The sequence below is a fragment of the Wolffia australiana genome, chromosome 16 (assembly GCF_029677425.1).
Source record: "Wolffia australiana isolate 7733 chromosome 16, ASM2967742v1".
Lineage (NCBI taxonomy): Eukaryota > Viridiplantae > Streptophyta > Magnoliopsida > Alismatales > Araceae > Wolffia > Wolffia australiana.
In genome coordinates, this window is record NC_135850.1 from 6,601,611 (window position 1) to 6,617,193 (window position 15,583).

Consider the following 15,583-nt stretch of genomic DNA (forward strand, 5'->3'; position numbering starts at 1 on the left):
AAAAGGAGAGTAATATAAATATAATGAGTCAAGAAAATAGGATGAAAATGAGGATGGAAAAGGGGAAAATAAAAGAAGAAGATGAACAGCAACAAGATCGATTAATGTTAGTTTTGAAAATATTATCATATTGAGTAAGTGTATGAAAAGGAAGAAAAGCACATCATGAAAAATTAAAATAAAATAGGACAAGACTTGAATAATAAAATTGACAAGAAGAATAAAAGTATTGAAAATAAGAAGAACACGATAAAGCATAAATGTAAAGCTTAACAATAGCACCCACCCGCGATACAATTAATGGTAATATATAACACCATTCAAGGATTGATATAGAGTAATTCAGTGAAACATTTCCTAAATAGCACATTCCATCAATCCTTAGTGTCTTTACACTAATAGCCACAGGATCATCAATGATTATCATATAATTAGGATTTAATTATTATCATATAAATGGAACATTTTGATGTCCTCAAATATTCTTTGTGTAGGAATAAGTGGAATATATTTTGATACACTATTGATGACTTTATTATCGTCTTGTAACATTTTTTTTAGTCACTGCACATGTTTGAGGACTTCATTATAAATTGATGATAATTCATTAAATTGTATTATGAAAATAAATAAATTTTAATTTTAATTAGCCGAAATGAGACATAGAAGTGTGACTGAATTGAAAGCCACATATTTTCAATACGTTTCAAACTATTCTCATAATTTTTCTACCATTCTGTAAATTACTATACCTTCATTACTCCAACCAGTAATTATATAATGCATGAATTGAGACTAGCTATGTAAATCATATCTAAGAAGATTTTAAAAAACTAAATTAATATTAAACAAATAATTTAAATTGTACTTTCTCCATTCACTAAAAAATAACTTCTATGTTGACATGAATATGAAAATGAATCATTAACATGTTTGTGATTATGAACTTCTAATTTGTATTTTTTGTCAGCCAATGTTTGTGATAAGAGTAAGAAGGATGTTTAAAACAAGAAGCTATCGACTCATTCCATAGTTCATTTGTTAGATTTTCTCATTAACATGAACATAATATATTGACAAAGCAACAACAATTGATCCGAATGATTTTATTATCTAAAAATTTTAATTTATTAAAGATCATTCTGTCCCTTAAACATGATATAACTTTATGAATGGTTATTTGAGCACATTAAGAATGGTTGACTATGTGAAATAATATCAAATGTTAGTGACGAGGAAAATTAAGAGGTATTTTTTCTGTCATTATAATTTTATTTTTCTTTAATAAAATAAAAGAGAAGAGTTGAGAAAAGAATAGGAACATCTATTCAGACAATAACAAGGCTTAATGAGTATTTAGTTACGTAATAATCTACAATGAATAATAAAGTGATAACTAAGGATGTTATGACATGATAATAAAACATTAAATGATGAAATATAATACCTATAAAAAAGAGGGACAAGACAATACAAATTATATTTATGAGAAATGGCACATTTTATTCGAATTATAATTATTATTACCAAGTGTTAGATATTTATAGTATGTGTGGAGAAAGGAGCTCATTGTAGTGTTATAAGAAGGAGATAAACTAATAATATATAAGATAAAATAAATGTAGAGGAATAAAATTGATGATAAGAGGAGTAATGAGAAAAATTAAGGAATAACGATGTGAATTAATGGGAGGGTAGACTAGCAAACGAGGGAGTGAATATAGATGTACTTATAGATTTAGATATTTATCTGGAGATTTTAATATACAATAAAATGAAAATATTGAAGGAATATCAGAAATTCAGTGTGCCACCTAGTGCCTGAAAGAAAAAGATAAAAGAGACAAATATCCACAATTTGAATCTACTTCAAACTAATAATTTGGTACCATATTTCACTAAGGGGGTTTCAGAGGTACCAGCTTGCCATGATCTTATGATACAAGAGCAAGGGTGCTAATCGACGCCGACCGACCTTGGCATGTTTTACCAGCCCACGTCTTTTGTGTTGGTGAAAATCCAAGTCTCCTAAATCTCCCTTATCCCCTCATTTATAAAGCTGTCAAAACTCTGTCTCAATGTATGAATCACAATATGAGGTTGTCTACAAATTTAAACTTCTAAAATAAAGCGTCTAAAAATGACAAAAATTCACTTGTATCCATGTGGTCCTCGGCACGTCGAGTCTCCTCCTCCACTCTTGTAAACTCCGTTCACCCTCCATTGTTGTCACTACGCCATCCCGATAAAATCGAGAGTGGAGAAGAGGTGTGGAGAGAAGGGAGATGAGAGGAAAGGCTCCTAAACAATAATGGCATGGATGAATTTCATTCAGGGCCTTCCCCTATTTATACTGAGTGGGTATTTTTCATAAAAAATCCAAAACTTAAGTATATATTCCGACATCCAAAGATCATTTGCGTGAGACCTTTACACCCATGTATCAGTCTAGTTAATGACTCGAGCAGCCCAATAACCTTTATTGGCCTTCCAACTTAATTGACTATATCAACATATATATATATGTTAATGTCAGATCGATTTAACCCAATCGATAGGTTTAGTCTCCAACACGTGGTTGCCAACCTATACCTCGTGCTCTAGAAGATACAAAGGAGTCTATATCGACTCACCCTTGGAACCTGTTCATCATCGGTTACCGTGTATCTATACTCCCTCATCCATTGGACCCCCCAAGGACGACTTAGGGTATGACCAACTATCAAGCCCTAATTAGTCGTCTGAGTTAGTACTGATGCATTTGGAAATCATTAGAAGACTATTCTCTAATATTTACTACCTTAGCCAAGGACTTCATCACAACATCTTCCTTGAGTTGTGTTCTCCTATATTGAGGGTGGACAATCCCATTTTGACTACTCGATTGCCTTTGTAAACATCTTGTTTCACCCAAACTAAGATTGTTTAGAATCTCATGATTAGAGACTCATTCGTCATAGTCAAACTACAACTCTCTGTCCACAAGATGTCTTTGGTGTCTTAGGTCTAAGGACTACTTACAAACCATGACATGAATAAACTTGATTGAAAGTTTGGTATAATACCATTCAGGTATTCGTATGGATCAATTCAGTGAACTAATTCCACTAAATCACACTCAGTGAACAAACCCTTTATTATTGAGTGATGCTCAAAATACATTGAGCTAATGGCTTCGTCTATGGATCTGATATATTATCAGTCAATGGAACACGACGCTCAAGTCCACCTGTAACTACTGACCACTAGTGCACAATTTATAAAGGATCCAGTTAACCTAAACAGATATGTTCAGTTTCTATCCCATCGGGTGCCAGGATACACCTCATTCTCAAGAACGTACCTATTAGTATGTTAACTCCCTCATGGAACCTTCACCATTATCAGTTATCGTATATGTAGAAGCCATCATCTGGATGAGACTCACGAATGACTTAAATATGGTTAACCATCATGCCCTAATCTATCATTCCAGTTAGTATTGATGTGTAATTGGTTTCATTGGAGAAAGCTTTATCCAAAATGTCTACTAACCTATCATCTTCATTCTTGATTCATCTAGATCAAGGGCAGACAATCCCATCTTGACTACTCAGTCACCTTCAAGTTTTGGGAGTTGTCAAGTGTATAGAAAATATGGCCATCCATTCATAAGATTTCTTTAGTGTCTCAGGTATACTGATAATTTATAATATGACAATATGAATTATCCCGATTTCGTTTAGTTATAACAACATATAGTTATTTGTATGTATCAGTTCAGTGATTTTTTTCCTAAAGAGCACCCACGATGAGCCATACTTATTTCTGAGTATGATCATACAATCCTCTTCTTTTTTGATAGTACGATGTCCTTCTTGAGTATCCATCAAGTAAGAATGTATAGAATACATGTTTAAATACTAATGATGCACTATATTATGATATTATCATAATTCACAAAGTGATTGCTCATATTCTGGTGCTCCATTAAAACATCATAAAATAATAACAATGAATTAGTATTTATTTCAACCTAAACATGACATATATATGTGTGTGTGTGTATATATATATGTGAAAGGGGACTGGTTTGACGGTCACATAATGTTCATCACTTCTTTTTTTTTATCATGTTTTTATTTTTATTCTTCCTTCTATTGCCTCATTTTTATGTCCCTTGAAACTCAAAACAAATAAAATAATGTTATTTAGGCATATGATTGACCTGAAATGTCAAGGATATAATCTAAACATCAATGAGAAGATCATCAACCTTCAAAACTCAAGAATTATTCCTCAACTAATCAAAAAGTTCAAATATAATTAGTTCACTCAAAGGTAATAAATTAATCATAAATACATGAACAAACTTTAGTCAATCAGTTATCATGACCCTTGAAATTCTATTAAATAAAATGTTACAGTTATGCTTTCTAAACCTTAAAAATTTGATTACATAAATTCAGTGGCTCATTAAGATTAACTCCCATGTATTTGCCAAAAATTAAATGAAAAAAGATGTGAAAAAAGAATCATCATATTTGAACATTGAGCTCATTGTTTGAGTAATAAAAGAACCATATTATTTCAATATTTATAAAAAAACTCTTAGCAAAAACATAGTCATCTTATTGACCTAAAAGTTCAAGGACAAACTTTCCAGGTTTGGTGCATTGACCATAATCTTTGAAAAATCAATTATCTTTATAATCATCAACATACAAGCTATTAGTCTTATGTCCTTCTAAAATTATGTTTTTGCTTCATTTTAAGATTTCTTGAGATGACCAGACCATGTCCCATGGTGAAGGCAATTTTAAAATAATCAAATATATTGATTGAATGTTATCTCACTAAACTTTTATACCAGAATATTTATCAAAACACTAAATTAGGCAACAAGTGTATGCCTTACTATTCAATCTTTGAATTTATATATTTATTTTTTTGCAGTCTATAATCTCAATGATTTATCCAGTGCTACATAAAATGCAAAGATCTGACCTAAATCCAATACTATCACTTTAAATTTAGATACCGACTGTATCATGGAGCATAAATCATATGTTGGAACTGTGTCTATATTTGTAAATGTAAGCATACAAGCTGATGCACTTATCACAATAAATTAGCTCCCAATAGGTGATTTGTAATGAGCTACAACAGGGGCTCTTTGATTTTTAAATCCATGGAGGCTAAAATTTGGTGTTTCCCAGATGATACAAAATAATCAAATAATCAGATTGACCTTCAAACATAAGAAGTTGACCCCAACCTAGTCCCTTATAAGTGTGAGCCAATAATCCTAGTATTAATCAAAACACCAATTTTGGTAGTATAATTTTGTGCCTTACTCTTGAATCTACAAATATGTATATTTCGTAGACAAAATGTTTTATTCTACCATTTATGAATACAAAATTGGGAGAGCAATACTCTTCCGCTCTAAGTAATTTTGAAATAAATTTACCTGATGGTTTAAATTCCATTTGATCAAACAAATTTATCATTTAATAATTATGTATCTAGGTATCAAAGTATCTATGTATCTCTTAATTTTTAAAATTTTACAAAATAAGTTGACACCACACTGGTCCCATATCCTGACAAATTCTATCACAAGGATAGTAAGCCAAAATTCATGCCTAGTTCATCACTAGACTGCTGATTATATCATTCCCTGCCTAACCAAACAACTTAAGCATCTTAAATGTACTCATAAGCTCCAACCATTCCATCTTATTCAATGTCATTAAAAAGAAAAGAGTTTTTACTTTACTCGAAAGTTAAAATAAGTATTTAATATCATCAAATTCATGCCAACTCCATCAATAAACTGAAGATTATAGAATTGCCCCCCAACCATGCTACTTAAGCATATTAGATACGCTTCCAAGTTCCAATCATCCATCTTATTCAATATCATTAATAAGAAAAGAGTTTTACTGTACTCAAAAGTTAAAATAAGTATTTAATATCATCAAATTCATGCCAAGTCCATCAATAAACTGAAGGTTATAGAAGTGCCTCCCCAACCATGCTACTTAAGCATATTAGATACACTTCCAAGTTCCAATCATCCATCTTATTCAATTTCATTATTCAGAAAAGAGTTTTTACGGTACTCGAAAGTTAAAATAAGTATTTCATATCACCAAATTCATGCCAAGTCCATCAATAAACTGAAGATTATAGAACTGCCTCCCCAGCCATGCTACTTAAGCATATTAAATACACTTCCAAGTTCCAATCATCCATCTTATTCAATATCATTAATAAGAAAAGAGTTTTTACTTTACATAAAAGTTAAAATAAGTATTTAATATCATCAAATTCATGCCAAGTCGATCAATAAACTCAAGATCATAGAAGTGCCTCCCCAACCATGCTACTTAAGCATATTAAATACGCTTCCCAGTTCCAATCATCCATCTTATTCAATATCATTATTAAGAAAAGAGTTTTTACTTTACTCGAAAGTTAAAATAAGTTTTTAATATCATCAAATTCATGCCAAGTCCATCAATAAACTGAAGATTATAGAATTTCCCCCCCAACCATGCTACTTAAGCATATTACATACACTTCCAAGTTCCAATAATCCATCTTATTCAATTTCATTATTAAGAAAGAGTTTTTTCTGTACTCGAAAGTTAAAATAAGTATTTAATATCATCAAATTCATGCCAACTCCATCAATAAACTGAAGATTATAGAATTTCCCCCCCAACCATGCTACTTAAGCATATTACATACACTTCCAAGTTCCAATCATCCATCTTATTCAATTTCATTATTAAGAAAAGAGTTTTTACTTTACTCGAAAGTTAAAATAAGTATTTAACATCATCAAATTCATACCAAGTCCATCAATAAACTGAAGATTATAGAATTGCCTCCCAACCATGCTACTTAAGCAAATTAAATATACTTCCAAGTTGCAATCATTGATCTTATTCAATATCATAGTAGAAACTTATTATAACTTTTTGATATCATCAAATTCACCCCAGGTCCATCAAGAGACAGATGATTATAGAATTACCTCCCAACTAAACGACATAGGCATATTGAATGTACTTATAAGTTCCAACTATCAATTTTTTTCAGTAAGAATAATAAGAAAAGAGTTTTCACTCCAGTAGAAACTTATGATGATGTATTTAATAATAAATATACTCATAAGTTCCAACCGTCTATTTTTTCAGTAAGAATAATATTAAATCTATTTTTTAGAGTTTTCACTCCAGTAGAAACTTATAATAATGTATTTAATATTAAATGTACTCATAAGTTCCAAGCATCTATTTTTTTCAGTAATAATAATAAGAAAAGAGTTTTCACTCTTGTAGAAACTTATAACAATGTATTTTATATTAAATGTACTCATAAGTTCCAATCATCTATTTTTTTCAGTAATAATAATAAGAAAAGAGTTTTCACTCCAGTAGAAACTTATAATAATGTATTTAATATCGTCAAAATCCGCAGGCAGAAGAAGCCCGTGGAACGCGTTCCGAAGTGGAAGTTTTGACCTTGGCGACCCTTCAAAAAGAAGCTCCTTGTTGGGAGATCTGGTCATCTGGGTTTCTCCATTTTCATCTTGTTCTTGCAGATCTTCCTTCAATTTGGAATTTTGGAAGGTATTCGCCATGGCGATTCGTGGGTCAGCGACCGTCGCGGCGATGATTGTCGCCGTGGTGATTATGTCCGCCGGAATGGCAGAATCGGTTTGGATTAAGCTGCCCAATTCGGGGACAAAGTGCGTTTCTGAGGAGATTAACGCCCACGTTGTGGTTCTGGGCGAGTACTCTGTGTTCTACGAGAATCACTTCAACGATACCCCCACGGTTTCCAGCAAGGTAATTAGAACGCTCTCTTTTTCGGTTCTTTCTGAGGCCGATCCGTCGATTATTTGTATTAATCTGTAGCGTCATTGGTCATCTGGGTCGAATATGATAGATTTAATCGGTGGATTTTGTGCTGCGTTTCTCTGGATTGTTTTGGATGCGGTTATCTTTTTAACAAAATTCTAGATCGGGATTCGGTCGTTAATGATGTCCGATTATGTGAAGATTTAACTGAGATTTTTTGTAAATTTTTCACCAAATTTCCCTAGATCCTGACTGGCGTTTTGCCCATTCTATTTCTCCGTCTTGTATGTTTTTCTATATAGTTAACGAATGAGGCTTTTGAGTTTTAGATTGAAGCGCATGTTGATGTTTCTTGCTGGAGGCATGACGCATATGCATCATGGACTAGAAAAACACGATGAATGGATGAATTTCATTCTGCTCTTGAAAATCAGTTCCTCAAGATTTGCTCTTGAATGGATGTCTTTCCTCAACTCTTCGATGGCTTGATTTCGACTAATATTATTTTGTTTTACTGCTTCCAATCGTATGATCGCTTTGTAGATCGACAAAAGTTGATGCAATTCAGAGGTTCAGGGAAGATTACCAGTTTTTTTGGATTAATTCGTACTTAAGTCTGTTTTTTTTATTTCTGGTAAAGCAGGAGGTGGTATAATGCCTCCTTTCTTTCAGTTTTTATCGACGTTTTCCTGCTTCTATTTAAGGCTATATTGTGTAAGGTTTATGGAAAATATGAATAAACCTATTCTCAATGAAGTTATATTCATGGTTCTATTTTCAATCCCAAACTTCTTCTTTACGGAACGCCAGTCGTTTTTTGAAGAAATTTTAGGAAATCTGACAAAGATAATATTTTGCTACCACAATTTTTTTGGATCAAGTTTAAACTTGTATTGAATGTAACTCTGTCAAAACATATTGTGTTCACTTTTTGAATGGAATCCCCGTCATTATGTGTATGTTGAGCACCCAGTTGGGAATATTAGTTCATTTAGGGTTTCAGGAGGTTTATTTGCCTGTAAGTGGGGAAAAACGGTTAAATAAATTTTCTTTGCCTACTACGACCTTACTTGAACAGGATCTGTTCTATAGGCTCGTACAACGGTATCCTTTAGCAAAAAATAAAATTTCTTTGCCTACTATATTTATATTTTGTCTACCCTCTCTCTTTCTCTTCTCTCTCTCCTCTCACTCTCCCTCTTCTCTCTCTATTTGCTCTCTGTCTTTTCTAACTTTTCTCTCTCCTCTCTTGCCGTTTTTCCTTTTCATCCAAATAGGATTTATAATTTAATGAGAGTCGTTCAGAACAGGGTCACCTCAAGACGCATGTTGCATTACCCCATCATGTTATTTACAGTTTTATTCTCACTGTTGCATTCTAGACCATTTTTAGTGAGCCACCAATCAGAGTGATTTTAGTCCCATTTTTTATTATTTTTTGTTAATTTTGGGTGATCGGAGAAGATTGAGGAAGCAGGGGGACGGGAGGTAATTTGGCAAATTGAGAGATATGAGTTGACATAAAACTCCTTGATCAGGTTGATCATCAATTTCACTTGGTCTTACTTACTTTCTTCACAAAAAAAAACATAATACACACAGGTAAAAATACGGAATAACAATTCCACCTTGCTGTCTAACAATTTCCTCTTCTCCTCTTTCACTGGACGTGGCACTGTAACTAGGTTTCAACTGACGATATTATCTTAGAATCATTGAGGACTGTTTGGCATTTGAATCACCATCTTCTTGCTGATTTACTTATTTTACTGATTGAAAATGTTGATATCACTTTCTTCACACTGATCCCCGTTTTCTGCTTCCATATGATAGTTTCTTTTTAAAAGAAACTTAGGTTCTGAGTTGAGAAACATGGGACCATCTCAAAGTCCGCATGCACATTTGCCGGTAGTACAGGCAAAAGAATAGTTCGCTGTCTGCTCGCTATGTGTCTGGACGAGGTGTAATTAGTTAGGTGTTAATATTTATGAGTTTTCTACAGATGACTGGACGAGTGGATCTAGTTAGGCTAGTTTTGACGTTTGAAAAAGGATATTGTGATATTTCCCTTTAATTGTTAAACTTTGGATTCACCATGGGAATCGCTCACATATTTTATAAAATCATTACTCAACCAAGTTTCAATGTTAGGGATGTCATGGACTGAAGTATTCCTAGGAAATAAGCTGTCTAGCTGTGACGTGATCTTGTGTATTTTAATTTTCAGTGAAACTTCCTTGTGTATCATCTTACTTGCCCCTTCTCTGACTCTCCTTTCTTTCCCCATTAAGATCTTGGTCTCTCAAAATATACACTTATAATTACAAATCCCGGAGTCCTCTTAATGCGCCCTCTCATTATAATTTGGCCTCAAATTATATCTTTATCAAAGTCAACACCTTGCGGATAATAGTTAAAGAACAAAAGTACCTTGCCACCAACTATAGCTTTTGGCACAGTGGTAGTCTCTTGAATCTCATCAATCTCTTTTCCTACTTACAATTCTTGACCTGATCAAGTGTATGCTTCCTAATTGTGCATTTGAAACGTTGGAAAATAAATTTTCTATACTGATTCGTGACATTACTTCTTATCATTCAATGAGCTTTTCGTCTCTCATAGAAATTGGGCCTAATATAGTCCTTATCTAAAGGCATGCCTATGCACCCTTTGGTCTTCTCAATACATTTAGTGAGTGGATGATTACCATAAGAAATTTCCAACATACCATAATATCCATTTTCTTGAAAATTATGCCCTCTCAAACCCAGAAAACAGGTGGGTTTCTAGTGTTTTCCCATGGGACAAATACTTCGGCGCATAGTCCTTGGTTTAATCAGCCCCTCACAATATTCCGGTACAAAATACAGTATTAGCCTGTGCCAAAACATGGATGATAGTGATGAGATTTGGGGATGTTAATGATGCTGACCCAAGTCTAGAGTCAACAATGGAAATGGCATGTGGAGGATGATGATGTTTTGTCATCATTTTCTGGTTTACAGGACTTGTCCTTGTCATCCAACCATCAATATTGTCATTGTCTTCTTTTTTGAAGCCACCTATGAATAGCACAATATAGGGATGATGATGACAAACTCATCATGTCTGGCAACCCTACTCTTGACTCCTACCCTGCAGAGTTCAACAGTATACCTGTTTACACACATCCTTGCACTCATACAAATCTTCCTGATTATTTTTTTAATTTCCTCTCACAAGATTACAAAAAATTGAACTCCTGGAGTTTTTGGTTTGAAATTCTGCCAGCTATTTCTTCTCATCCTGCTGCTAATATCACTGATTTACAACAGATTACATCACCTTATGGAAACTCGCTACATCACAAGGAGAATGTTACCACAGACACTTTTGCCTTCACCACGACGGAGTCCGGTAATTATCTGGCCTGCTTCTGGGTTGGCCAGAATCCGATTAATGCCGAGATTTCCCTGAACATTGACTGGAGAACGGGCATTGCCACCAAGGATTGGGATTCCGTTGCGAAAAAGGAAAAGTTAGAGGTACTTTGACTTTTTGCTTTAAATTTTGTTGTTTCTTTGAGAAAATTATTTTTCTTTAGAATAATTGATCTTGATCTGATATTACACTCTGTTTACCCTCAGGGTGTTGAGCTCGAACTTACAAAGCTGGAAAGCCTTGTAGAAGCCATTCACGATAACTTGTTGTATTTGAGGAGCAAGTAAAAATACTTATCCTCTAAACCAAAACTATATATTTCTCTCTCTTTCCTCTCTCTATGTCTGTTCCTAATAATATCGCTTTTTAATGAGTTCCGTTGACGTGGATGCAGGGAGGCTGAGATGAGAGAGGTCAGCGAGAAGACCAACTCCTTCGTTGCCTGGTTCAGCATTTTGGCCCTGTCTGTCTGCATATTCACTGCCTTATTGCAGCTGTGGTACCTGAAGACCTACTTCAGAAAGAAGAAGCTAATCTGAGCTCCTTACCCCAGTTTCCTGTTAAACCCTGAAGATTCTCATTAGCTCTCTCTCTCTCTCTCACTCACTCTCTATCTATCTATCTATCTATCTATCTATCTCTATCTATACTTATATCTTTCTATCTCTATCTATACTTGTATCTTTCTATCTCTATAAATACATATCTTTCTATCTCTATCTATACTTATCTTTTTCTATCTCTATCTATACTTATCTTTTTCTATCTCTATCCATGCATATCTCTTTCTATCTCTATCTATACTTATCTCTTTCTATCTCCCTCTGACTCTATTTCTATCTATCTGCATTTCTATAACTCTTTCTGTCTCTATCTCTACCAATCTGTATCTCCATGTCATTCTGTCTGTGTCTCTATCTATCTTTATCACTCTTTCTGTCTTCTCTCTCTCACTCACTCTCAATCTCAGAGTCTCTCCCTATGTGGGTCACTGAGAAAAAATTGCTAATGAGGCAGTAGGGTGCATGAGCTAAATTATTAGATGTCAGTGAGATGTATCAGCTCCGGATACAGTAAACTTCTTGCTATGATCTTGTACGGGAAGTGTTTTTTTTTTCTGAAGCTTATTGTGGCTATATCTCATCTTTTACTGATCTTATAACATAATGCCTATGATTTATATTTCTACTTTTTAAAATGGCTGATAAACTAATGTTTAGGATTTAGGCAATAAGAGACCCAGAAATATCTATACCAGCATATTTGTTTTGAAATGTATTGGTATAATTTTTTTTGTCAGAAAACTGGTGATTTATAAATATTTTGTAAGGATGGGTTTTGTCTGACATGTCCATTTCAAAGCCTGTCAGAATCATGGAATTTGGTTATGTTACTCCCCGAATGGGATGCTTAAAGGATTAGCTGTCCTATTGTAAAAGTCAATTTTGATGAACACATATTGCAAGTACCAAAATACATCACAAATACCAAAATATACTTCCGTTGTAGTAACCTTAAAGTATACTCATGAATTACAGATGTGGTTTTTAATTTATCTGCTAAAGGGTCAACAGTAGTCATCTTTTTTGGTAGGGTTAGGCATGTACAGTCATGATGATGGACAGTTTATGGAATCAATATGCTTTTGTCAACTTCAGTTGCTGATGTCAACCATGACGTCATTCATCCTTGAAGAAAAGCTTATTGTTGCAATATGTGGAGTCAACAATGAGTGTAATTAATGGCATCAACAACCGCTATCTAAGGTGTTAAGGAGTCAGCACCAGAAGGCCAGTGCGCCAACTCGCGAAGTCCATGGACATGCGTGGCGATCTTGAGTTAGGGCCTAATTCAGATTAGATAGTAAAAATCAACGTATATACTATACCCATTAGAGATTTAGATGATAGGATTAAATATAAGATTAAACATAGAATAGGATTAAATATAGATGGTCAGGATTAAATCTAGACAGGATTATAACAGCTAGGATTATAATGGGTCTACAGCACAGATCGACGGTCGTGATCGGTGCACCCATTTAGTTATAATGGACCAGATCTAACCAATTCAATGTTATAAGAGAAAGGGATCATTGCACTGATCAATGGTCGTGATCGGTGCACCCGTTTTCGTTATAACGGTGTAGATTAGAGCTGAGTTTAAATAAATATATCCGTCATAATCTGTTACAACGGATACATTTCAACAATGGATACTTACTATCTTTACCACTGATACTTCTTATAAAAACTAATTAAATGTAATCTTCACGTCACGGAGAAATACAACGATCTTCTAATCACCATTCTTGGTGTCCTCTCTTCCTCTTCTTCCTCTTTCCTTCTCAACTTCTTTCTCCTCTCTTCTTTCCAATCTTTGCGAGATTCTTTACATAAGGTTCATGTGCATGTCTATTTATTTTAATATTAAATGTTACCCCATTTAAGTGAGGAATTCAAATAATATTTGTCTAGTACATCACAAAATGCACACCCAAATCTCTAAAGTGTGGTTGGCTTATGTAGGACAGGTATAATGAACCCACTTCCTCCTACCCAGTTGTCTTTAATGCACTACGTTTGTTTATGTTGCACTAAGTGTAAGGGTGGATTAGATTTTCTTTTATTAACTAGGAAATAAATATATCTAAGATGATCTTAGATATGAAATATGATAGAGGATAAGGTGAGCTCAACTGTTTTATACAGGTTAGACTAGTCCTTAATGCTGTCAAAGAATTATCCTGCCTGGAGTAGATTTTATTTTATAAACTAGGAAATAAATATGTCTAAGATGATCTTATATATGAGATAGGGTAGAGGATAAGGTGAGCTCAACTGTTTTATACAGGTTAGACTAGTCCTTAATGCTGTCCACCTAACCCAAGTTTGAGTGAGATCCCTTTAGCAAACTACTTGGGAACATGACGTGTTAACATAGATATCAAGAAAAAAATGTAACTCTGATATATTCAATCCCAAAAGTATTCCATAGATAGTGAGAATGTCACCTCTTACGAGTCAGCCCTCAAAGCCTCCTCTGGGTTGGCCCCCAAATATTTCTCCTGTGTGGGCCCTAAAGCTTTGAAGCAAATAATGGAATTTATATCTAAAATTTTCTATTCAAGCATAAAAAATTATGATGACAGTTTAATCTAAGAAATATCTACAATTAAGTATCTTCTTGTTTTTGCCAGCTTAGCCAGGCATGCACTAAAATTTACACACAAAAATTTAATCACGTCTCACAAAGATTAAAAATATTGTATTCTTTCAGTAAAAATATTCAGCCAATTGAAAAGATTGTCTGTTACTCTTTCACATGGGTTGCCAACCGAGGCCGCCCCTTTCCCACAACTAAGAGTGCAGCATGAGGGTGGGCCCCTAATGGAGATTTGCTTCTCTGGCATGCCCATCTAGAAGGCACTGTCATGTGGGTCACCTGCCGGTACTCCCTCCTGCAGGTGAGAGAAATATTTTGACCAACTATGGGCTTCTTTTGGCTCAGTAATAACATGCACATTACTGTAGACATATCATGCATAATCACAAATATTTGTGTCTAAATGTCCATATTTGTGAGTTATCCTTCTTTTAACTGGTTAAATTGCCTTTAGTCTTTAGTGTGAATTTATTATTTTACTATATTGTCTAGAATTTTTACAGATTTTTTTCAAATTTAGATTCATGAAAAAACTACATCTACAATGCATACATTACTTATTTTGAATTCCTAAATGTGTGTGCTAATTTTTATGGAATATTTTCTCTATTTTATGAAACTTCCCCTCACCCTATTGGCACATAAATTCTTTTCTTAATGTGGGAAGCAAGATGAGCTGGCAACAGCCAGAGGAGACAGAAAATGAAAAAACCGGATGGCCATTACTTATGAAATGTCAAATCTTGATATCGTAAGATCCAACCATCGGACCAACCTCGAATTATTGATGTAGTTTTGTATTTTATTGTTCTTTCCGTCCACTGGTGGAATTTCTAACAATGTCGAGAAAGTGGGAAAAACCACTTAGAACTTGCCCCAACCCTAGCTGGCCAGGAAGGACACGGCAAGCTTTTGAAGTCAAATTTTTCTGGAGTTCTTGGGTTAATTTTGTGGGTTTCTTCTTTCCCTCTTGATCTTCTCCTTGTTTGCTGCCAAAACGCCGAGCATGGGCAAAATATTTGTGCTCTAGGAGAAGTTACTTGAGGGGGGAGAATCACCTTAGTTCAAGAGTGCAATCTAAAATCAAAAATTAGATAGGCTATCTACCATTGCTAGGATAACATTTAGGTTAAATTTTTTGT

At 34.0% G+C, this 15,583-nt stretch overlaps 1 protein-coding gene across 1 annotated transcript; it reads left to right on the plus strand.

Annotated features, from left to right (window-relative positions):
- Positions 1-7,480: 7,480 nt before the first annotated feature.
- On the plus strand, positions 7,481-12,412 carry LOC144713583 (transmembrane emp24 domain-containing protein p24delta3-like). The gene is made up of 4 exons (XM_078588197.1): positions 7,481-7,844; positions 11,171-11,380; positions 11,483-11,559; positions 11,671-12,412. Exons 1-4 carry the CDS (start codon positions 7,635-7,637, stop codon positions 11,813-11,815), a joined length of 642 nt encoding a protein of 213 aa, XP_078444323.1. The 5' UTR covers positions 7,481-7,634; the 3' UTR covers positions 11,816-12,412.
- Positions 12,413-15,583: the final 3,171 nt, after the last annotated feature.

What these genes read in the sequence shown, in the direction of transcription:
- LOC144713583 (XM_078588197.1), top strand. Translation starts at nt 7,635, where the DNA reads ATGGCGATTCGTGGGTCAGCGACCGTCGCGGCGATGATTGTCGCCGTG. An exon ending in CCCCCACGGTTTCCAGCAAG is followed by an intron (nt 7,845 to 11,170) that starts GTAATTAGAACG and finishes GATTTACAACAG; the next exon opens with ATTACATCACCTTATGGAAA. An exon ending in CGAAAAAGGAAAAGTTAGAG is followed by an intron (nt 11,381 to 11,482) that starts GTACTTTGACTT and finishes GTTTACCCTCAG; the next exon opens with GGTGTTGAGCTCGAACTTAC.